The sequence below is a fragment of the Mauremys mutica genome, chromosome 1, assembly GCF_020497125.1.
Source record: "Mauremys mutica isolate MM-2020 ecotype Southern chromosome 1, ASM2049712v1, whole genome shotgun sequence".
Taxonomy (NCBI): Eukaryota; Metazoa; Chordata; order Testudines; family Geoemydidae; genus Mauremys; species Mauremys mutica.
The window spans coordinates 354,188,268-354,212,326 of NC_059072.1; the positions used below are offsets into that span (position 1 = coordinate 354,188,268).

The window sequence follows — 24,059 nt, forward strand, 5'->3', positions numbered from 1 at the left end:
GCTATTTCCACGCATCGCCTTGGTTTAGCTGCTCCAGCGCCCGTTGTTTTGACAGCTGGCACGGACACAGGAGTCGAGGTGTTAGAGCTGCTGTTACTTTAAACTGCCAGCTGCCTGCTCAGCTCAGGGAGAAATCCCGCTGGCCTTAGTCTCCAGGACGTCACCAGGGCGATATGCAGGTTTTCAGTGTCCTGGGCCAGGAACTTGTCTCTTGGGAAGGGTTGGCAGGGTGCACCATTGCTCACAAAGACTAGCCTGTTACAGCCTTGTGCTCTCCTGGACGCTGCTTCTGTAGCTTTAAGCCTCTCCAAAGGCTGCGGGGAGGAGGCCAGGCCTAGCCTATGTCCACACACCGCCCCGGGGGGAGCAAGCCCTGCCAAATCTATGGCGTGCGGAGCTGGAGCTTAAGGGAGTTAGGTGCACGACTCCACTGAGTTGCCGGGAGTTGGAAACCGAACTCCTTTAGGTTGCTATGATTAGAGCTCCAGTCTCCTAAGTCCCACTGCAGTGATCGATCAGCTGCTTCTTGCTGATAGCACAGTGAGGACTGGGACAGATCCATCCCCAGCTGCTGCGTCTCGTCGTGGCTCAGTGGAGCGATGCTGATTTACACCAGCTGAGGATCTGCCCCGATGCTTTTACAGATTAAAGCTTCAATCCAGCGGCAGCCGCTGGAAGCCAGAGGAGGTGCTGGCTCATTGTCCCACTGCATGAATCAGTCCAGCCCCTGCTAGCTCAGAGAGCCTTGTCCTGGAACTTGCTTTCTGCTGCCAGGACAGATACAGCTGATTTTAACACAATCCCCTTGTTTGGCAGGTGATCCACCTTTGCTAACCAGTTTCCTTCAGCACAGACTGGGGATTAAGCTAATTAGAAGAAAGATTTCAAAACTGGAGAAGCCGCACATCTTTATTCCAGTCAAGGCCCATAGGAAGGTATGAATGGATCAGTGTGGGAAACGCAGCCTTGGTCCCAGGGAAGTCAGTGCTAAACTCTCACTGACTTGCATGATTCTGACCGCTCCTTGCTCACTAGCACCTGGCTGACCTGGCATTTCTAATCACTAGACAATCTTCAAGGTGCAACCATTAGCGCTAGTCCCGTTACCTATTCAGAGAACACGGACCTGAAGAATGGTCCAAGTATTGTGGCCTCCCCGTGGTACGTCTGAGCCACCTACAACTCTTAACATGTAGGAGGAGTTCACATCAGCCCAAACCAAACACTGCAGCAAAAAGTTGCAGTACTGAGGGAATGGTGCTTCTCCCTGGGAGAACGCTGGAACTGCATGTTGTTCTGGGTGGTGGCGCGAAGGACAATCCTCACCCACCAACCACTAATGAGATGGCTTGAAGCTACACGCTAGCTGTTGGTTCATGCCAAATACAGTCAAGATATTGATATCAGTAGGCACAGAGAAATATGACAGGCTCCTGGCCCTGGTGATTTTACAACCCAAAGAGTTTACTGTCTAAATAACATACAGTCCGTATCATGGCCCCAGTTTAACAGAGCACTAAAGCACATGCTTAATTTTAAGCAGGTGTGGAATCCCATCTCTGTTAAGCACTGCAACTGGGTAATGTGACTTTCAATATAATTACATGGGGCCCCTCCATGTAGTGAACCCTGCAGAGCATGCGAGACCCAACCCTCGAGTGAGAGGGCTTCGGAGGAGCACACACGTCTCCATCCCATGGATCCAGGAGATCCGTAGAGACGGGCACCCCCTGATATATGAAGGCAGGAGCTGGGCTGCATGAATGACTGCTGCCCTGCTGCCCTCTCTTTCCTCCTGGCACATGCTTCATAGATTTTAAAACCAGAAGGGACCCTCATGATCACATAGTTTCACCTTGTGTGTAATGCAGGCCACAGACTTTCTCCCAGTGATTCCTGCTCTGTGGCTCCAGCAGGGTCTGAACTGCCGTTGGCAAAGTCATCTTATGGCTGCTCAGTAGCCGGTGGGGGACTTCCAGGAGTTAAGGATGCATCAGGCATGATTTACTGCTGCCTGCATTTCTTGCAATAATGACTAAACTTCCCCTGGATGTTCCGCAAGGGCTGCTTCACCCCGACATTTGTGCTGTCCAGCAAGGGCATCGCCAGGGAGTTGACTGAAGACAATTTGCTTCCCAGACCCTGGCAGAGCCTAGCACGTTCCTGACTCTCAGCTCTCACAACCTGGCCTGGAAGCTGTAGAATAAAAACATTCCGGCGATAATGGCAGTTAAATTCTGTTGTGGCTGAGCGAACATATAACATGGATTGCTCTGGCCTTTAGGGATGGGGCTAAACTATTATAACCAGCTTAAAAATGGATCGAGGTGCAGAGAAGGGCTCCTTGGATGAGCTGCGGAATGGAGAACCTACCTTATGAGAAGAGACTTACGGAACTTGGCTTGTTTAACATGACCATGAGAAGGCTGAGGAGAGAAATGATCCCTCTCTATAAATACATCAGAGGGATAAATACCTCGGAGAGAGAGGAGTTATTTATGTTAAGCCACAATGTGGACACAAGAACCAATGGCTAGAAACTGGCCATCAAGAAGTTTAGGCTTGAAATTAGGCGAAGGTTTCTAACCATCAGAGGAGGTGAAGTTCTGGAACAACTTTCCAAGGGGAGCAGTGGGGGCAAAAAACCTAACTGGCTTCAAGACTGAGCTTGATCAGTTTATGGAAGGGATGGTGTGATGGGACTGCCTGCAATGGCGTGTGGCCCATCAGTGACTGCCAGTAGCAAAAATCCCCAACAGCCGGAGATGGGAGAGGCCCTCGATGGGGAGGCCTCTGAGTTACTACAAGAATTCCTTCCCGGGTGCCCGGCTGGTGGGTCTTTCCCACATGCTCAGGGTCTAACTGATCGTCCTATTTGAAGTCAGGAAGGAATTTCTCCCCAGGACAGATTGGCAGAGACCCTGGGAGGTTTTCGCCTTCCTCTGCAGCGTGGGGCACGGGTCACTTGCAGGTTTAAGCTAGTGTAAATGGTGGGTTCTCAGTAACTTGAAGTCTTTAAATCATGATCTGAGGACTTCCGTGACTTAGCCAGAGGTTAGGAGTCTATTGCAGGAGTGGGTGGATGGGGTTCTGTGGCCTGCAATGTGCAGGAGGTCAGACTAGATGATTACAATGGTCCTTTCTGGCCTTAAAGTCTATGAGTCATACCCTGATGCCGATGTTGGCTGTGTCTGCATTCAGGCCCTGCCTACACACACACTTTATTTAGTAATGCCACCGCCCCTTCCAGAATGGGTCAGAAGTCCTGTAGGGTGCTCAGTATTTGTCAGGGCTCAGAGAGCTCTGGAGGATCAGCCTGTGCTTCTCTTCCAGGTAACATCACATGTCCCAAAGGTTCCAAAGCAGCCGCTGATGCTAGAAGCTCCTCTTGAGTCCTCCTTTTGGAAACTCTGGTCGGATACAGAGGGGGGTAAACCAGAGGAGTCTGAGGAAGGATCACATAGGTTGAGCCTGTCTGATCCTCTTCCGCCGATCAGACCATCGTCAGCACAGCAGCACCAGGAGCCTTATGACGACACCAAAATGCTTGGTAGCCCCAGAGAGGTGCCGGGGAAAGAGAAATGTGATTCCAAGCTTGGTCCTGCCAGCGCTGAAGATGACATTGAATTCTTCTTTCTGACTCAGGTGTGTGAGCGTGTACTGTGTGTCTGCCTAGTATTAAGCCAGCCTCACTTCTGAATTCATGAGTAAAGTATCTGGCATTCGAGAACCAAAGGCTCGTCCAGACATGCTCAGACGGTAGAAATGACCTTTGTTTTCTAAAAGTAGAAAGCATGGCATGCATGTAACTGAAGATTATTATTCATAATTCTCCATTGACAAGCCAGCCGGAAATAGAAAGCCCAGCAGGAACAAGTACAACTACATGCACGGCTGGGGTGTTAGTGGAAACCAAAAATCAATTCTCTACTTTCCCGGTCGTGATTGCATTTATAAAGGTAACATGGTTGCAGGTGGACTAGATGGTTAGGCGCTTGGTAATGGAATATAGAACCTTGCTCTTGCAGTTACTGGTTCAAATCCAGCCCATGTCATCAAAAATCATTAACATCTAATGGCTCTTTGCTGATGTGTGTGAAACAAGTTGGTTGTTGCTTTTCTCTTCCCACTGGGAAAGTGACCACATCACATTGGCACCAATTGATTCCCTTATTAGAAGTCTCAGCAGAGACCACACTCAAGGGACTACTTGTGCATGGAAACTGAATTCCCACCTCTCCTCTTGAGGTGTTCGCCCAGATCTGGACTGAGGTGCATTGGCGGGGCAGAACGGTGAAGTTCTCATTAGTTACTTGGGTTGCAGTAACACCTACAGGCCCTAATTGTGCTGCGCACTGTATACACCTGTACAAAACCGTCCCCAACCACAGAGCTTCCAATCTCTGTAGGCCACTTCCTATTTCACACCTGGCCTAGAGATAGACTTCAGCCTGCTGGGCGCTCAGGCTGGTACCTTTCATGGCACCAAATTCCCTTTCAGAAGTGATGAGGGCAGCTTTCCAGACACCCTTTCCCCAAAATGTAGCCCTCACATTGTGTATGCGAGTAAACGTGGTTAAAGCTGAGTATTCCGAGAGGGAGTGTGGTCTGGTGGTGAGAGCAGGGTGCCACGCACCAGCACTGCTAACTTCTGTTCCCAGCATTTCTAGTGAGACTGTGTGTGACAATGAGCAAACTCCCTATTGGTCTTCGGCCTGGTCTGCACCAGGATTTTTCTGCTCTGCAATGCCCAGTGATGGAAACAATCACGTAGACAGGGCTGAGATGAGCTCAGGTGTCATTACTACCTGTTGTTTAACCTTAAGGTTGGATTGTGGTAAGAAGAACTAAGCAAGTCTTAGCCTTGTCTGAAAAATCCCCAGTTAGCAGGGATAATAAGGCTCTACTCCAGGAGCGTGGCAGGTAAATTAACGCTTGGAGAGTGTTATGTTATTAGATGCTATACTTTAATTATGAAATATTATTATTACAATGCATTCAATTAGGAAATATCAGTGCATCAAATTTGGATGTTTAGAGTCAATTTCTACCCTCACTTGAGCCCGAGTAGCCCCAAGGGGCTATGGAGTTGCAGTTGATGGAGCTGGTAGACTTCGGCTCTGAGAGATCTGCATCTGATCTAGAGTTTGGGTGGGGTAAAGGCAGGTTTGGGGTGACTTGCTTTGCAATGAAAAGCGCCTGTTGTAAATCCTTTCCCCTGGATGTCTGAAGCTGGATGATGCGGATGACATCCCCAGCTCTGTTTGGAGACATGAACTGGAGGAAAGACAAGGGAAGAGGAAACACAAGTCCAGGACATCAGGCAGCTGCACGTATATTCCCACGAAATATAAGGGCTATGAAGAACTGCTCCGTGTGAAAACTGACCCCGAGTTCATTGAGCCAGTGGGTAAGTCGGGAAAGCTGATTTCTCTTGCTCAGAAATGCTTGTTCTGCAGGTCAGATGAGCTGATCGGAAACGTCCCTTCTGACCTTGAAACCTCTGAATCTGAACCTGCCTTTGAACTTTAGGTGAGCAGGTGTAACTGGGAATCTGAACAGTCAGTGGAAAGGACCAAGTTCCTAAAGTGCCTCTCTCTGCCCCTGAGCAACGTTGGCCTTAAACTGGTGCCTTTGGAGTTTTCCACACTAAGGGTAACGTTCACCCCGGGCATGGGGCCAGCACATGGTCTTTGGGTCACATAAGTCCCTCTCAGTGCATTCTGGGTAGGTGGAGTGAACCAGATCATCCTTAGGCCCAGAATCTTATGCATAGCTTTGCTCTGAAAGGCCGTTTCCTTTGGCTAGTTCGGTACAATTCAGTCTGCCAGCTTCGGAGCCACCCACGTATGAAAAAACAGCGGCTAGTGCTTGCAGAGCCAGCAGGAGCGAGAGGGCCCTGTGCTGCTGCAGGGTCTCAGACCTCAGTCTGAGACCCTGGCCACGTGGAGCCAGTGAAGAACCCATGATCCGTTTTGTAAGGAGAGGGGCATTAGGCTCGGTATCCTGGGTAAATTCCTGCTCCCCCAGCTGGCTATGGTGTTCGCCACTTCCTGTGAAAAATCCTGTTCTCTCCCAGGCTGGGCTGACGGCGGTTCTGATCCATGCAAGTGACGTATTTTTTTTCATTGCCAACTGCACCCTGAGCTGGGTGTCTGACTGGCTTGTCCGAGATGACGCTCCTGTCTCGGTTTTTATTTGTTTATGTGCCAGTGACCAGCAGAAGAAATTGTCTGTATTCCCAGCCCAGCCAGGTCTCCGGTGGCTGCTTTGACCCGGTACCGCACTTCAGGCTACAAAGCAATTGGAGCAATGCCGTTTTCTCATTGGCTAGCCAAAGCTGAGCTCCAGCTTGCCCTTGGGAACGTTACCCTTGTGAACAGTCACTCTCTAGCCTGTGTTCAACCTGGTGTATAGTGTGGATTGTCTTGGGTACATAGCTTGTAGATCCATTGGTTAATGGCAGTGTGATGAAAGCAGCTAAAGATGATTTCTTCTCTGATTAATACGGGAAAGCTCTTTGAAGAGGTCTGAAAGTAAGTGCTAAGTGTTACTGTAATAGTCAACCGCAGCAGGGGGTTTCCGCAGACACACCTATTTCCCTTTGTTCTTAGGAATGCAGCAAAATGTCCAGGCGCTGAGGCGTGCTCTGAAACAGCCCCTGGTGTATCGTGACTCGAAGGCAAGGCTCGACAGTGTGCAGAAGCCGTATGTGCCCAGAAAAAAGAAGGTAAAACGTTTAGGCTTTGATGGCAGAACAGTTATTTTTGTTCTCTGTCTATATCTGGAATTGGGTCCAAGCCAGAACTTTGGATCCAACCCCTGCCAAACTGGGCTCAGAACTTGGTAATGAACTCGAACGGAAGCCCTAGATTTGAATGTCCCCCCAGTCAGATCTGGGTCAGAATTGTGGGCCATCTCTTGTTAAATCCTTCACCTCTCTTCATGTCAGGCTCCAAAGTTTTGGCCCAGTGCTATCAGATACCTTCTAGTCTAAGCGAGTGGTTCCCATCTCCCGATATGTCGCGTGCCAGGCTTCGGAGTCTGGTACAATAAGCTCCCCTTATTCCTGAATGAAGAGTTTCTGTTCAGGGCCCCAGCCTATTGCCCATCCTTGCCTTTCGTTCCCTTGGGTGGACTCTTTCTCCACCACGGACCATGGCATGCTCCAGCCCCCCACCTTGCCATTACAAAATCATTCCAAGCTTAAGCGTGGCGTGTTGCGTGCAGTTTGAATGGGAACTTTTGGGCATGGGCTCACCCCCGCTTAATCTGGTACCTGGGCACAGTTGCCCAAAAAGGTTGCCAACATTGGTCTATGGTTTATTGAGGAACTGTCCATCTCCAAAATGTTGACAGTAGCCCACCAGGATGGGTAGATGCTATGGAATAAATTCTTACACTGCAATAGAATGATGCAAGCGCCCCGCTACTCTGTAATTGCACATCGCACAGCATTTTAGGTACAAAGGGCAGCTGAGAAACATGGACCTGACGTAGATTGGCATGTCTGAGATGTGTCTGTGACCAGCTTTGCTCATACTGAGTCGAGCACTTAAAGCGGATAGGTCATGTTTCCAGTGAAAGCACAGCTTGCCGAACATTGCAGGGCAGGGGAGGAGGACAGTGGACATGGACCATCGCACCTGCTCGTCATTGTCTGCTTTCCTTGTAGATGGGGAAGCCACCAGGCCCTCCCTCTCGAAAGACTAAAGCCGAGGTGCTGGAAGACGTCCTCCTGGCCATGAGAGGCAACATGAACATCAGAGAAGTTCCACTAGGTATTTCCCCCCTGCATTTCTGCTCACTTGCATGCAAAGATTGTGATAGGACAGACCTGTGCAGAGGTTGGAAACATCTGCATTGTGACGTATTTGAAATTAAAGGTGTGTGGTCCAGTGCCTAAGGGCACTGGATTTGGAAGTCAAGTTAGCTATGTTCCACCCCTGATTTTTTGATAGTGACTTATGGGTGACCTTGGAAATGTCCCTTATCCGTGCCTCAGTTTCCCCATCCCTCTAGGAAGTGCTGAGAGCCTGTAGAAGCTGACAGCACTCGGCGTGTTATAGAATCAGACCCACGACAGCCAGGGTGTGCACGGTCCTCCTTGATGTGAACCTGCTGCCTTCTGTTTCCTTAAACTAAATGGAAAATGGCTTCCCAAAGTGGAGAAGTACAAAAGCTGGTAGTGAGCAGAGTATAGCTTCCGGACCAGCCCAGCACTTCCCGCTGCAGGTTAAACACCACAAGCCAAGCAGAGGCACCGTCTTAAAATTTCCATTCTAAAGTCCATTTTTTCAGGTTCTATAATAGAATAATCCTTAGAACAGGGGCCACAGCATCAAGCCCTGTAACTGGCCTGCACCCCACTCCTGTTCTGCAGTCAGCCCCCCTTGACAGAGGAGGGAAACAGAGGCAAAGGGAAGTGACTTGTCCAAGGCCAGACGAGTTGGGATTTGAACTCAGGAATGCCAGGGGCCCAGTCCAATACCTCGGCCATTCTCTAGCTCCAGAGCAGAACCTTTCATCCCAAACTCTACGGTTTGTTTGTGCTTCCGACGCATCAAAACCTAACGCGTGACGAAGCAGCCCCGTCTGGAAGTAGTTGAGTGAGTGAGGTTCTCCAAACAAGGCAGCTGGTGTCCAGCTATAGAATCATAGAACATCAGGGTTGGAAGGGACCTCAGGAGGTATCTAGTCCAACCCCCTGCTCAAAGCAGGACCAATCCCCTATCTGTGGACTAAACCAGTTTTACTGTATGGGCCCAATCCGTGCAGTCCCTGTTGCCTCCAGTAGGAGCTGCGGCTGAGTTCCGAGCATAGGATCAGACCCAACAATGTTTTCTGTATCAGAGATGGGAGGGAAGCAGTAAAGATCAAAGTCACTGTGAGATTTTAAAAGACCAGTTCCAGGGGAACAGCGAGCTCATGCTTCTGCTCTTCCCCAGTGTCTGTTCTGCGAAAGAAGAAATCCAACCGGAAGGCGTATCAGGAGGCTCTGGGGTTGATGAAGGAATTCCACCAGAAGTACAAGGCTGCTTTGGCAACTTCCAATAAGGCGATTTGCAAGGGGAGTGTGACTATCCCAGAGCTGGGGCAAAGCCCAACTCAAGAAACTTTTGTCGAGATCGAGGAAAGTAAATCAGAGACTCTGCCTCAGGATACAGATGAGAGCGAGAGCCTTAACCATTACCTGTCACTGGAGAAAAGTTCGTCTCGTAAGAGGAGCGTAGTGACATTTGCTTTGTAAACTGGCCTGTGGAGAACAGGAACTTCCCAACTTTTGTGTTTCTTTCTAGATAGATTTTTGAGTTAGTTGTATAACGAGGTTAGTGCACTTTTAGTAGCGAGGGTTGAAAATGCAGCACAGTGAAAAGGTTTGTGTGTAACATGCCGGTACAGCTGTGCTCACTTGAGTCCACATAGTTACAGCTGCAATCAGTGAAATAAACAAATAGCTCACAAAACACCTGGTCAGTTATTGCCCTGCTGTTGCCAACGGCGAGGCCTGTGTCGCTGTAACGTGGTTATTCTGAAATAAGGAATCCAGCTGGCTCACAGGCGGCAGGCAGCTGGCTCGCTGCAGTGATTGATGGGGGCGAGTTTAGCAGAAATCCTTTCAGCACGCAGGGTGCAGTGCAGTGACTATAGATGGGTGGCTAAAGGCTCTCGGGGACTGCACCCTATGTGGGTGGGTGTCCTTCATAAAGCAGTGAAAACAGAGGGAAGGGCAACAAATGGAGCTGGTTTCACGTGTTGCCATACTAACTTCAGCTCATCTTAACAGATCATTAATTAACCCTGCCCGGTTAAATGCACATGGACTGTGAGTTCTCTTCCCATGCCGCTCACACCTCAGACTACCCAGTGCACATGGATTCTGGACCTAGGAAACTAACGCATTAAAGTACTTGTATTTCTAGCATGGATAAGCAAGGTGAGGATTCCACTCCCTGTAACTGAATCATTCTGAGCTAGGACTAGGTAAGAACTCAAGCCAAATTATTAAAACAGTTTCTAAGAAAATTATACTCCAGCGCCTGCATTTTTGGCATGTTTCATGGGTCACACCTGTAGCATAACCCCTCAATCATGCACCTGCTTAGTGGTTGTGTCTCAGTTTTTTCCAGGGCAGCCCGGGGGGGGGGGGAGGGGGCTGTATTTGTGAAACGTGTGAAGCTGATTCACTCTTTAGTTCTAAGGCAAGTGGAGTAACTCAGGTCACTGCTGGAAGCTCATCCAGCGTTCAGATTTTAAAACAAATTACTAGCCATTCGCTCCTACCGTGCAAGTACAGCTGCTGCTGAGGTCACCTTGCTTGGAGTACAGCAATAGCCCAAAGAGATTTAAAAACGTTCTACATGGCTCAGAATTGAGTTAGGAAAACAATGTGTGGGCTTAGTCGTATTTAAAATTAAAGCCCCTCCCCTCAACTCCAGAGGTGCAGTGGCAGGGTGAAGGCGCACCATTGTCAATCAGTAACACCCATTGCGACAGTGGCTGTGGAATTGTTACAGACCCGGGTTGACTGCCTGAATGGGCTGTGTTCGTGCTTGTACTGAAGTACTTCGTGCAGCACTCGTCAATGCCAAGACTCATTTTCCTGTAAGAGGCAGATGTTTGACAGAAACATTCACAGGGCTTGTGGGGAATGACCCGGGAGGAATGATTAAAAGAACCAGAGTGGTAGTGTGGGCCAAGTTCAGCCCTGAAGGAATTCCAGGGCACTTGGGCTAATTTACCTAAACAAAATCTAAAATGGTGATAATGCTGAACATGTGCAGTGTGGAAAGACTGTAAACCCGCTCTAAGGGGAAGATACTATTTCCGCTCGGCAAGCTGAGCCGGCAATACTGCATCCAGGGCTGGTGGCCACATTTTAAAGGGGAGGTTGAAAAGCGCACAGAAGAGCCATTAAAAATGATTTGAGGTGTGATGAGAGAGACTGAAAGAGCACAATCTGTTTAGTTTATCAAAAAGAACGAGAGGGGCCAATCAGGGCATAGAAACACCTTCACAGAGAAGAGAGGAGCGACTAAGGGCTCTTTTAATCTAGCAGAGAAAGGTGTAACAACTCCTGCAGCCTGAGTGAGCGAGTGTGTGTATATCTGGGTCTGGGCCAGAAGAAGAAAACCTTGGCCCCTTTACGGATTGCTCCCCTCTCACCTCCTTGTGGACGGGAGGGACACGCTGGTGCTGGCTGGACAGAACATAGACTGTTGGCTCCCACGGTAGCAAGGGAAGGTTTTGAAGCCTGCCACCATGCCTGGGGACAGCGTTCTGCAGAGAAAAGCTCCCCCCACGCTTGGGATCAGAACATCAGGTTTCTCAATTTTTCGGGAGGGCGGCTAGTTGCCTGTTGCAGGCTGGATACCTTTCTGGAAGAGATACTTCTGTCAAATTACAGGGCTCAAGCAAGGGCTAACGGTGCAGAGTGGCCTGGGTTAAGCAGGAGGTCAGCCTATGATCTAAAGGTCCCTTCTGGGCTTGGACTCTATGAATCTGTACCTTAGCATCGGAAGTGTTCCAGTGGCCCGACTCCAAACCCCTCCTTCTCCATCTCATTTCTGCAGCCAGGGTTGGCTCCTGCGTGGGAAAGGTGCTGGGCATTAGGACCTCGGCAGAGCCCGTCTTTCATTCGCCTCCCCCCTCACTGCAGTTATCCGTGACTATACAGCAAAGGTTCTTCTTCTCAGCTGTATTGCCACTGGGGATTGTACCGTAGCCCTGCCTTTGCTCCCCGCCTGCAATAGGAACAGAGTAAGACTATGGCCAATGCAGCCCTGGGAGACACGGAAGCCCCAAGCCCTGGCTGCGCTACAAAAACAGCAGTTCGGCTCTTCTGCTGTTAGCAAGGGGAGGGGGCCCCTCACCTACACAGGCAAAACTTGGGGCTGTTTGGTGGTGTTAATATCTCAGTCCAGTCCCACCCTCAGAGCTCTCATCTGCCTCGTGCAGGCCAACGACCCCGCCCCCTGCCTTTGCTGGCAGCACTGGCCAGATGGTTACTGCGGTACATGAGGAACATGTTTTGTTATGGAAACTGTATGCAGCTGTATTTTCACATACCAGTCACTAGCAAACTTGCGTAGGCTGGGGCAAAAGACACAGAGATGGGGTTGCTAGTTTTCATGTACGGCAACTTCAGAAAAAACAGGTAATTCACTACAAGAACCTTGTTTTATTCTATTTTAACTTCTGCCTTTGTCCTAGGATTAGAGCCCTCTTTTCTGCTGTTAGACTGTACAAGATATTTGTACGACTGACACGGGGAGTTTGGGGATTTTTTCACGCTGCTTGAAATAACAGAAGCCACAGTCTGATAGAACCATGTCCCCACATGTTATTTTACCCACACATTATACACATGCAAGTAAATAAGCTGTCAGTAAACTCTGATGTGTTTTATAATGTTCTGATGAAGCCACAGGGGTTCAGCTGAGGCCCTAAATGACCTTTTGTCTTTTACTGCACTGTTTTTTGAACAGCAAGTTGAGGATACACCAAAGCACAATAATTTAAAGCATAGTGGAAAAAATGTAGCAACATCTATATTTGTTTTAAACAATTTGACAGTAAACACCAGAAAACCAGGCATAAAACATGATCCCATCAGTCAAACGATTTTTTCTTTGCATAGTGAATAGCTAATTCTCTATCTGTTTGATGCGCTGCCGTGTTTTAAAGATACGGGGAAGAAAACAGTTTACATCAAACTCATGTACAACATGGAGAGAGACCATTCCGGTTTCTGAGCTACAGTTCAATCAGCGGACATGGCACAGGTTTGAGCTCATTGTGAAGATCTACCAAAGATCCCATAGAGCTCCATCTATGGGATCGACTTGCTGGACCTTCATGTCCACATGCAAAAGTTGAACAAGGAATGGTCTTTAGTTTTCATCTCTCGTCCCCTTTAAAAATCGGAAAGGATTGGTTTTGATGAAGTATTTTCCCACTGCACAGGATAAGCTCCTTATCAACCTTTCACTTGAAAGCCAGAAGATGGCAAAGAGGTCCGGGAAGTCCAGCAGAGAGCACTGCAGGGCTATCTCCTTGATGCATGGCTAAAGGCCTGGTTTTAAAATCAGTTATAGTCTTTAAGGCTTCTATCTCCCCTTTGCTTTCATTGACAAAAGACAAAGAAGCACTTGATTAAGCTGTACTTCAAGACTAATCCATACTGCATGTACAATACCATTTGAAGAAAAAATACTGACAATATAGGACAGTGTTATACAATCATCTTTTGCACAATCCATTCTTTTGGCACTTTTCCTTCATTTGTTTACTGATGTCTGTAGTCACTAACCGCCCTCCCAAAGAACCTTAATACATTTTTTTCACCCCATCTAGAAATCTACAGAGTCAGAGTTGGTTTAAAGTCCTGTGGCATCTTTGGCAGATTCAGTCATTCACCTACTAAACGAAATCCCTAACCCCTTCTTGTCACAAGGAAGTGCAACAAGCAGTGCAATTGCTTCACCAGCCACAGGGCCCCCACAGCTGAGCCCCATTTTAGCTTACAGGAGGGCAGTGAGGTGAGAGACTTTCACATTCTGGAAGAATTGGTACATGCCTTCACCTTCACGCAAAGTGCAGGGAGTAGGTTCAATTCCTTAGAGAATATTAGATCAGAAAGGAGGAGGATGCAAAACAATGGCCAAAATAGAGATTTTTTTAATAAAATCTTTTGTTGTTTTAGTGTCTCCAGACATGTGGAGATCTTTGACTCCATCCATGGTTCTGGTGTCTCCACCAGAGCTGCTGTTTTACTGATACTTCTCACTTGGCAATAGTTGCGACAAAGGAAGTGTAAATTTGCCCTTTGAATGCACGAAGGGCTGGCAACTTCTGCTGTTTGAAGTGCAGTTGTATACAGTACCCTATTTTTTTTACCCAAGCTTTTTGAGTAAATAATAAAAACACTGTTCATGTTACAGTAGTAAAACATTCCAACGGAGTCATCAACATTCCATCGACTCGAGTCTCCAGCCTCCCCAGCTAAGTGCACATGGAGATGTACAAACCAGGTGTCTGATCCAAAGCCCAGCAGCGTTAGTGGAAAGACTCCCATTGACTTCAGTGGACTTTGGATCAGGCGGTATGGGCCCAATCCTGCTCTCATTGACTTTAAAGGGAGTAGGACTGCGCCTAGTCTAGCAAACTGGAAACTGTTCTTGATCTTTAAGCAACTAGATGGAGGATAAAATTGTAAATATAAACTGTAGTTTCCTTTTAAGAAAGGCTGAAATTAATGGACTAAAATCCTACACCGTATTTTGTGGACAAGCACCCCTTGGAAATATTGAAACCAACCCTGCCACATTATTTAAAGATGCTACTGCAGACGAGTAATAATGTCTCATAAAAAAAAAAGTGACAGATTTTTAGGATCCACCGTTACTCCACAAGAGGATCCCAAAATCAAAGGCCTCCTTAAATAAATACTGATACAATGGACCATACTTTGTAAGGGCTTTTCTATGATGGTCCAGACCTGTACCCACTGAATCAATGGGAGCTTTGTATTAATTTCAATGGAATCAGGGCCTTGGATTAATCATGTAACAGTTGGCAGAGTAGGGCCCTTTGTGTGAACGACCCGTAGATAATAAAAGTATGTAACAGACATTTTAGCATGGTTCTTTTCTATCAAGCTATGTTAGCTTGAGGAACTGTCCTGAGGCAATGGCTCCTGCACTTCCACTGAGACTCAGATTTAAAATAAAAAAACAAAATTAACACATGAAATGAACACACAAAACCCAAGTGTTTAAGTGACCTTTAAAAAAAAAAACACACAGAAGGACACTGGCCTAGGTGGGTAGGACTCAAAATCTCATTATAAGGAAAGATACATTCAGCTTGTGAAACCCACAGAAAGTGAGTTTCTCAAAAGCTCTTTTGTTTTAAAAAAAGCCAGCAGCCAGGCCTAGAACAAGCCATGGTAATTGAGTAAGGAAGCTTGTTTCAAGATATTCACTCGGGTGGGGCGGGGTAAGGGGAAAAAAATCATGAATACACTTGGATAGTGTAAAAAAGCTTTTGCTCAGAACAAAAATAAAGGAAATTAAGGATTAAAGACTGTTGTTCCATCCTTAATGTACTCTGCTGTTCGCAAGTACTGATGAGACCAAATTAGACCATCAGTAACTCTGACCCATGCAAACCCATGGACTTCAATCAAGTTTCCTTCAAATTCACTGCTGGCTTAAGTGAGTGCAATGCAGGTCAAGACACTGGAGTCGTATCAGCTTAAAATCAGCTGTGCATTTGGCCCAGAGAGGTTGCAAGTGTGTAACTAAGGGCAGAATTTCCTCTCCAAAGAGGATACAATAATACACAACCCATGAGCTACAACAGTTAGGCACAGCAGTCCAGTCTAAGAGAGTTCAGAAAGCCAGCATCAACTTCCTGGCTTCACATATTAGTTGAATAGCCAGTAGTTTGTGTGTGTTAATACGAGATATATATTATGTCATCATTACTACAAGATTTCTCAAAATGAAAGTGTCGATCTGTTGAAATATAGTATTTAAAATATATAAATTTTATCCATTAAAATATAAGATCTTTTTTTTAAAAAAAATCCAGTTTAAAGCAGTAAAAAGCTTCAGGGTCCTTGTAGTTATATGAATAAGTGGCAAGCCGGAGATGAAACCAATTCCTTCGTTGCCAGGAAGGCAAGCCATTCATCATCATTTAAGATGGAAGGAGAGAGCAAAAGACACGGCAGAAACAGATGAACTATTAAAATCCTTTTACATCAGCTTCTTATATGCTGCATTAGCAGAACCTCCCTGCACTCCACAGGTCAGCTGCAAGTTTTGCCAGCTGCTTGGTGTACTGCTGGTGCAGCGTGTTTCAGGTAGCTCTTTAAAATGCCAGCGTCACCTGGTATAAGGAGCAACAAGATATTAAACCAGCAGACTCACGTTTCTGAAGGGGGAAAAAAATTCCACTGAAAGAACAGAAGATCCATCATCTAGGTCAGAAATTCAAGATTCAAAGAGTGACATTTTTGAGCCCATTACTGGTGGTAATCGAGAAAATTATTTCACTCAGTGAAACAATTGCAAGGACAGGCCTGAGGTGAAAGGGAGAAAAGCAGAGGTTCTTCGGGAAGGAAGGGCACCCATTAACAGTGAGCATGGACATTTATCTTACCTAATGCACTGATCTATATTCCTTGCAATTGGTTCAAGAGAGAAAAACAAACACCCTCCATGACACAGGCAGGCAGATAGACTTCATCGGGCTGCTTAAAACATCAGAGTGATTTGGGCCGGACTGGCATTAAGCTCAACAGTGAAAGCCTTGTGGGAATTCTCACTTGGAAAAGGCTTCATGGGGTGATTGCCGCATGTGGGGTGGAGAACACGTTCTCCATTGGATACTGTCCTGGACCAGTCAAGAGTCCTGGGTTCTATTCCCAACTCTACCACTGACCCTGGGCAAGCTGATAGGCTGAAGTGTCAACTAACTGGATGCCACTGGTTTGGAGAGCCCCGTTTCAGAGATCTAGGACCAAGAACTTTAAAAGTGCCGAGCACCCCCAGCTCCCAATGACTTCAACTGGAATGGGAGGGGCCCAAAATTAGCAGCCAAATTGTAACCTTTGTGCCTCAGTTTATACATCTCTAAAGTGAAGATAATGGCTACTTGCTGCTACCAAATGCTCTGAAACCTCTGGGTAAATAGTGCACTAAGTGCTCAGTAATACTACCACTGCAGTGCACACATTCCCCAGCCCAAGCGTGGCTGGTTTATACCTAGGGAATGAGCAGTACACGGGGCTCCCATGCTGCCACTGTCAAATGGCTTCATTTGGGTGGCTTCCTTCCTTCCTGATGCTTCTCTTCCTAAATGTCCAAGATGAGCAAAACCACATTGCCTGGTTGGTTTCACCTTCGTGCCATCCCAAGAGAGTGGGTTGGAAGTATTCACTTTGCCTTTTCTTTATAGCTCAGTTTTCTGCGATAATTACCAACATCGATTAACTAGTTTTCATCAATGCATTTTCCGTAAAATCCTTGGTTTGCATGTTTCCTACATTTCATTTGATCTCATTACAATAACCTCTGATCTACGCTGTCTAATGTATTTAATTTTTTGTGCCCCTGGAAGGTGTTACTGAATCATATCCACTATCGGTGTATCCATTTGCTCCTTAGGACACAAAGGAGAAAGCATGGCTCATAACCTCTTTCTTAAGAGGTCCCATTGTTACAAGGTTATCACAAACCAGGGAGTTTACCTCACTATGGTATAACTTACGATCCATTCACAGTATCTGGCTGCAATATAAGGGAGAGTGTGAAACAGGCACAGGATTGGGGTGTTGGAGAGAAACAGTCTGGATGATTTATGTAAATATGTTTTCAATCCCTAATTTCTGTCTGACATGATGCAGCAGGCTGGACATTGGATTGACAAGGTCCTTATCATTGGGCTCATATACTCTTGGTATCCCATTGCCTTAGTAAGATGGTCACCACCAGCATTTAACTCAGAAATGTCACCTACTATGTTTAAGTACATTTCAGCGTATACATGGTGAGGATCAGTTGTCTTTCAGAGTGATGGACAAAACGGGACAGGTGAATTTTTGTTTTTAACCTGCAAGGACCCTGGCTTCAGCGTGAACTGGATTGAAAATGTCTTACCATCAAAAAGAAAAAAAAATTTGTGGGTGGTAGTATGACAAGAAAATAGTTCCTCCTATAGGATATTTTGATAAACCTCATGTCCTCTACAAAAGGCAACATTGTTCCTAAGTGCTACTTTGCACCTGTAGTGCTCTTTGACCGCAAGAGATATTGATCTACTCTTCCTTTCCGCCTATCCATTGTCCTGTTTTCACTATCAAAAATTCGCTGCAGTTGTAAGGCCAGCCTCCTGTCTTCCTCCTCCTGCTGCAGCTTCTGTTCCATCTCCCTCACTAAAGGATCAGCTGTGGCCAAGCCCACCTCGCCAGCTGTCTGCCTCAGTCTTTTAACCGAACCATTCTGTTCCAAGTGCTTTGTTTTACAGTGTCTCTTTCGTCCTCGTCTCAGTGAAGGGGGCTGTTCGCCAATAACATTTTCAACAGAATTGCAGGTACCATTTTGTACGTTGATCAATTCACTATTGTTCAGGTATTTAAGCTGCTTTTTTCCTGCTGTCTTGACAGAAACCCCTAGCATACTGTTCCCTGGTAGCGCTGGGTTGGCTCCAATTATTCTTCTTGTCTTAGCATTGGGGCAAAAATAATGACCAGATTTGTCCAGATATGAATTTGTTTTTACTTCAGACCCATCTGAAATTTGAGTGTTCAGAGAGATTCCATTTGACCTTGTATCTAGTTCAGAGAAACTGCCATCCATTGTTAAGGCCTGTGAACGGTTTTTCTTGTTACCAGTCCTTTCGAGCTTCACTTCACTGATCGAAGGGAAATAATCTAACTCTGTGTTTGTGTGTGCTGCAGAACCAGGTGGAATTTGATCATTTAACATTCGTGGCTGCTCTTTATTGGAGTTAGCAACGTCAGGAACCAGAAAGTCCTCTCCAGTCTCTGAAGCCAGAGATGTAAGGGTAGCTTTACAGAGAGTCTTTTTAATCTGGCGCTCCTGAAATATTTGCTCCCATTTTTTCAGGATTCTGGGACTAGCTTCATAGGTGGTTGGTTTCTGCAGGCTTCGGTTCAGGTTCCTTGGAGTAGACTTTATAATCAAAGGACTCAAGACTTTGCCGTCGGGAAGCCTCTTGGGAGGAGTGCATGGTGAGCAGACAATGGGTTTGAAATGATTCAGCTCTTCTGAGATACTGTCATTGCTCTCAGGGCTGATGGATCGCTCCGGCTTGTGCAGGATAGAGAGTGACGAAACGGAGTTGAAAACTGGACGCTTTTCTGCTGTCAAATCTGGGGCAGAGAGACAGCGATTGTTCTGGGTGGATGACAAAACTCCAACGATGGGAGTTGACGCACTGGTCACTGATGGAACCTGTAAGACAAGTCATCGGGATTAGAAAGTTTGTCATTGTGGTGATCTAAAAAGAGGGGCCAGAGTAAGAGTGAAATGGATGAATCTGCGAGAGAACAGAAGATGCTGCAAATCACAAACAATTAACTAGACCACTAGTTCCGAATCTTTCAGGCAACTGTACCTGTTTATCAGGCCACGATGCCTGCTGTACCAGCCAGCAGCTTCAGCCACCTTCTTCTGCTCGGGCCAGCAACTTCCTTATCCCACCACGTTAGTAACGAGCACTAAGACCAGCCTTGGGGCTAGGCGCTGCACTTCTGCTTGCCTTCCATTCAGCTGTGCACTGTCTAATCTGGAATGCAGCCTGGGGTGCTCCAGATCCTGCAGCAAGTCAGACTAAGCGACTGTGGTTGATTAGAGCACATTGAAAGGCCCACAGGTAACCAGGGTGCACTGGAATCCAGAACAGCCTGGGTCCCAAATTCATCCTTGGCAGAATGGCTGTGCTTGGGACATCAAAGGAATGGAGAGTAGCTAGCCATAGTATTGGCAAAAGCTTGAAGCACATGACAAAGAGAGGTTGATAACCATGGAACAGGTTCCTGACCCACAGTTTGAGAACCACTAGATTAGGTCATCTAAGAGGGTCCTTTTTTAGGACCATGGCCCATGACTGTGACCTCAGAGAGGTCCACAGTACTTTGGACCTTGTCAGAAAGACTATTTATGTCACCTGAGCAGGACCTACGGAGGATCTCCCCATCTTGCAAGCTGGATTCCTCACCAAATGGCTATCCCAAGGATTCCTTAGGCTTCCGACAGTTACTGGATTCTTAGCATGATTTTTCCCCGCCATTTGTGGAATGAAGATGAAGCAGAAGCCGAAGAGAAGGGGATTCAGTGCAGGAAGTGGACAGTCCCAGTAAAGGAGACAGATGCAGGCAGAAGATGGATGGTTCCTTATTCCTTCTTGAAAAAAGGGAAGCTCTGGGGAGAATGAGGTCATGAAGATCTCTGGCTGGACAGGGAGATGTGGAGGAACAGTGGAGCTTCCCTTTGGTGACTGGAGACAGGGCCGCCCAGAGGATTCAGGGCGCCTGGGGCAAAGCAGGGGAGCGGACATGAAAAAAGGCGCCACCCGCTGCAGCGCTTGTACTCACTGGGCAGCGCTCCGAGTCTTCGGCAGCGGCGGTGGTGGGTCCTTCGCTCGCTCCGCGTCTTCGGCAGCACTGAAGGACCTGCTGCTGAAGACCCGGAGCGAGTGAAGGGCCCGCCGCCGAAGTGCTGTCGGGTGAGTAAAAATTAAAAAGGCGCCTCTAGCCAGGGAAGGGATTCTCGGCCAGGGCTCGTGGGACCCCTGTGGGGCCCAGGGCCTGGGGCAAATTGCCCCACTTGCCCCCCTCCCCCCGGGCAGCCCTGACTGGAGGTGAAGGCTCAGATGGATGTAAGGTGCAGTGGGAGAGAGGAAGGCGCTGGAGCAAGAGCTCAGCCAATGGCTGCAAGGGACACCCCATCTCCATGCAGGAAGACTCAGCAGAGAGTGGAAGGAAGGTAGGAGAAGAGCCAAAGGGCCACAGGTCTCATAAGAAGGCCCTACCACTGAAGCCCTTTGAAACATGCTACATCCCCATCTCCTACCTTGACCGGGCTGGGCCTCCTGAAGTGGACATGAGGCACCTGATACTTGGTGTGACTGGATTAGGTAACACTGACTGAATCCACTGTGTTGTATGATGCTGCTGCCAGGCACCAGGAGCCTGCAGGCCAGAGAGGCAGAAAATGGCCCAGTATGTGGAAAGCAGTAGTGGACTAAATGCCCAGAGTGATATCAATCAAATTGCTGATGCTGGGGAGACCAAATCCTGGGGCTGATGTTGCTACAAAGGCCTTAGAATCTCAGAAATTGTGCAAAGGAAGAAGTCTACCAGATGTGCAACAGCAGCCCAGTAATTAGGCTGGAACAGCAGATGGACATTTGCCCGAGAAAATCATGGGTTGGATTTTCAGAGGTGCTTAGTAGCCACAACTCTTACTGAAGCCCATCTGTGCCATAGGCTCCCTCTGCTGGGCCTGTAGCACCAGTTCATTCACAAAAAGAGCCCCACTGACTTCAGCAAGAGCAAGACTAGACCAACCGTTCCTAGAAAGGCAATGTTCATCAGTGATGGTGCACAAGGAAGGAGACAGTGATCAGGTCAACAATGATAATTTCTGCTCCACTTTAAAACTGATCTGCAAGGGGTGCATGGCGGGGGTGGTGGAATAACTTTTCGCTAAAATGCAGAGGTTAAAAAGTAGTTTGGGGGTGGAATGGAGACCGTCTTTTTCCAGCTTGTGAGATTTGTTTTTTAAACAACCAGTGCATCAGGTTTAAAAATAAATCTGATTCACAAAAAAGGAAATGGGAGTACCCTTCGAATTCCCTGTTACCACATGATGCTAGGGAAAAAGTGTGTGTGTGTTGTCCATTTTTCCGTTCAATTCCTTCCAACCTGGACTGGCAGTCAGCTCCTGCTGTAAGTCGTAAGGGACTGATTAGCCATACGGATTTAACATCACGCCTCTGCCGACAACAATTGTTTTGACTGACAGATGATCTCCAAGTAACTGTCACTGTATAGCCTTCAACAACATTTCTATGAAATGTACAAACTTCTCCCTCACTGGATGGACAGATTTCCAAAAACATCTGGTACCTTTGTTCTGTTTGCTGGGGCTGATCTCTGCCTGCTCTTTGATCGATCTTGAATGGTGTCATTGCAACTCTGACTCCTTTCCAGTTTGGAGGTTAGGTTCCTAAAAATCAGGGATATGTAAAACATTATCTGTGTGTATTACCTTAAAACAGCAAATTTCATGGCACCGTCAAGCTGGGCACATAGCTCATTCTGCTTATGTGCGCCAGTTACCTGTGTCATGCAGGAGGCAGAGGTAGCCACCAAGACAGACTCTAGCTTGCACAGGACACCTCCCAACTACCAGAGCAGGGGGAACTTGGAGGGAGATGATGACTGATCTGTTTCCTGGGTCACTGCAACAACACACTGCTCCACACCCAGGGCTTATGGCAAAGCCACAGTTTAGCCCTGAATAAATGCATGATATTACAGAAACCCTTGTCCTGTCCTACCCAATCTCCCCCACTTGGTACACTTGATGCAACCAAGGAGAGTAAAGTTATATAAGCAGCTCCTTGGAGCAGGGGCCAGCTCTTGGCATTTGTGCTGTAAAGTGCCCTGCCACTTTTGAGACCCGTATAAACAAACGTTTTTATATACGACCCTACTCTGTAGATCTTTATAGAGTACAGAGACCGTAAATGTAATGAATTTTACAATACAGCCTTCAAAGGACACATACCCAATGCATCAATCCTCAAGAATTCTATGACAACCATGGGACAAATTGGTCCTATTCACGATCAAAGATTTAGAAAAACTAACCTATGAGAAAAGGTTAAAAAAACTGGGCATGTTTAGTCTTAAGAAAAGCAGACTGAGGGGTGACCTGATAAGTCTACAAATACATTAAGGGCTGTTATAAAGAGAATGTTGATTGTTCTCCATGTCCACTGAAGATAGGACAAGTAGTAATGGGCTTAATCTGGAGCATGGGAGTTTTAGATATCAACTAGAGCTAACAGTTAAGCACTGGAACAGGCTTCCAAGGGAGGTCTGGAATCCCCGTCATTACAGGTAGGTTGGACAAACACTTGTCAGGGATGGTCCAGGTTTACTTGGCCCTGCCTCAGTGCAGAGGGCTGGACTTGATGACCTCTTGAAGTCCCTTTCAGCCCTACATTTCTATGGATTCTATGATTATATTTTACCAATTATTCAATACTAAGTTTTCTAAAACAGCAATAACTTATTTTGGGCTGCAGGGCCGGCTTTAGGCCAATTCCACCAATTCCCCCGAAAATTGGGCCCCGCGGCCAGTGGCAGGGCCGCTGGGGAGGTGGGGGGCAAGTGGCCGAGAATCCCTTCCCTGGCTAGAGGCTCCTTTTTAATTTTTACTCACCCGGCGGCGCTCCAGGTCTTCGGCAGCGGGTCCTTCACTCGCTCCGGGTCTTCGGCAGCACTTCGGCGGCGGGTCCTTCAGTGCTGCCGAAGACCCAGAGCGAGTGAAGGACCCGCCGCCGAAGACTAGGAGCGCCACCCGGTGAGTACAAGCCCCATGTGGTTTTTTACGTTTTTTTTTTTTACTCATCACTGCCAGGGCCCCGTCGAAACTGTTCGAATCGGGCCCCGCACTTCCTAAAGCCGGCCCTGTTGGGCTGTGGTGACTGTTTGAATTAGATTTAAGTACTTCAGGGACGTTTAGAACAAAAAAAAATGAATTGAGCAATATTTATGTTCGTAATGGACAGCCAGTGTGAACTAAGTCTGTTTCTTACCCTGTCAGAAAGGCGAAAGAATAGGCACTGCCTTTGGAGACAAAAGCCGACCGATGTGTGTGTTTGCTCCGGAATGGTTCTTCATTCTCTGAATCCGAGAGGCGTTCTGGAAACTGAAGTTAATAAAGGAAGAATCAGCTGGCATACACAAAAAAGTCACTCAGGAAATAGTTATTTTTCCTTGGGAAAATGTTTCAAGTCTCCAAAAGCCCATGTAGTGGCGACATTTGAAGTACGTAAAGAACAGAATGGGACTGCCAGCTAGTGTATAGTGTCATAGATCTATTAACTTCCCTTGAGCTAGAGCAATTTATGTCAGCTGAAGATCTGGCCTAATGTTTTTGCCACTTAGAAGAAAAAAAAAATGAACTCATATGAGCAGCTGTGGTTCAGTGACACACATTTCATTATCAAATGCTACCGGACTCAGAGCCCATAGTAATTCATCCAGCAAACAATACTAAGGGAGCAATAGTTTGATATCAGCATAACCTTTTATCAGCCGTAAACTATTATATGGTGCTTTCCACGCCGTCTATGACTGATATGGGCAAGAGCCAAAGCTAAACAAGAAGTTACTCTTTTACCTTGCTGACATACAGTCCCGATGACTCGTATTGTATATATTTGTAGATGTGTATTTCTACAAGTCTGTATATGTGTGTGTGTGTGAGAGAGAGAGAGAGAGAGAGAGG

The 24,059-nt window shown here is 47.1% G+C and overlaps 2 protein-coding genes across 3 annotated transcripts in view; one reads left to right on the plus strand and one right to left on the minus strand.

Moving 5' to 3' along the window:
- XRRA1 (X-ray radiation resistance associated 1) overlaps window positions 1-9,884 on the plus strand; it is a 53,218-nt gene extending 43,334 nt beyond the window's left edge. For both annotated transcript variants that reach the window (XM_045022471.1, XM_045022464.1), the window contains 6 exons: window positions 817-935; window positions 3,334-3,645; window positions 5,233-5,410; window positions 6,615-6,730; window positions 7,676-7,781; window positions 8,949-9,884. In XM_045022471.1, coding sequence (XP_044878406.1) covers window positions 817-935; window positions 3,334-3,645; window positions 5,233-5,410; window positions 6,615-6,730; window positions 7,676-7,781; window positions 8,949-9,250 — 1,133 coding nt within the window. In that variant the 3' untranslated portion in view covers window positions 9,251-9,884. The remainder of the gene's footprint in view (window positions 1-816; window positions 936-3,333; window positions 3,646-5,232; window positions 5,411-6,614; window positions 6,731-7,675; window positions 7,782-8,948) is intronic.
- Window positions 9,885-12,184: 2,300 nt separating this feature from the next.
- Window positions 12,185-24,059, minus strand: part of RNF169 (ring finger protein 169) — a 41,738-nt gene continuing 29,863 nt past the window's right edge. Inside the window, exons 4-6 of the mRNA XM_045022517.1 lie at window positions 23,365-23,477; window positions 21,665-21,764; window positions 12,185-18,986 (exon numbers count right to left, since the gene is read on the minus strand). Coding sequence (XP_044878452.1) covers window positions 17,784-18,986; window positions 21,665-21,764; window positions 23,365-23,477 — 1,416 coding nt within the window. The 3' untranslated portion in view covers window positions 12,185-17,783. The remainder of the gene's footprint in view (window positions 18,987-21,664; window positions 21,765-23,364; window positions 23,478-24,059) is intronic.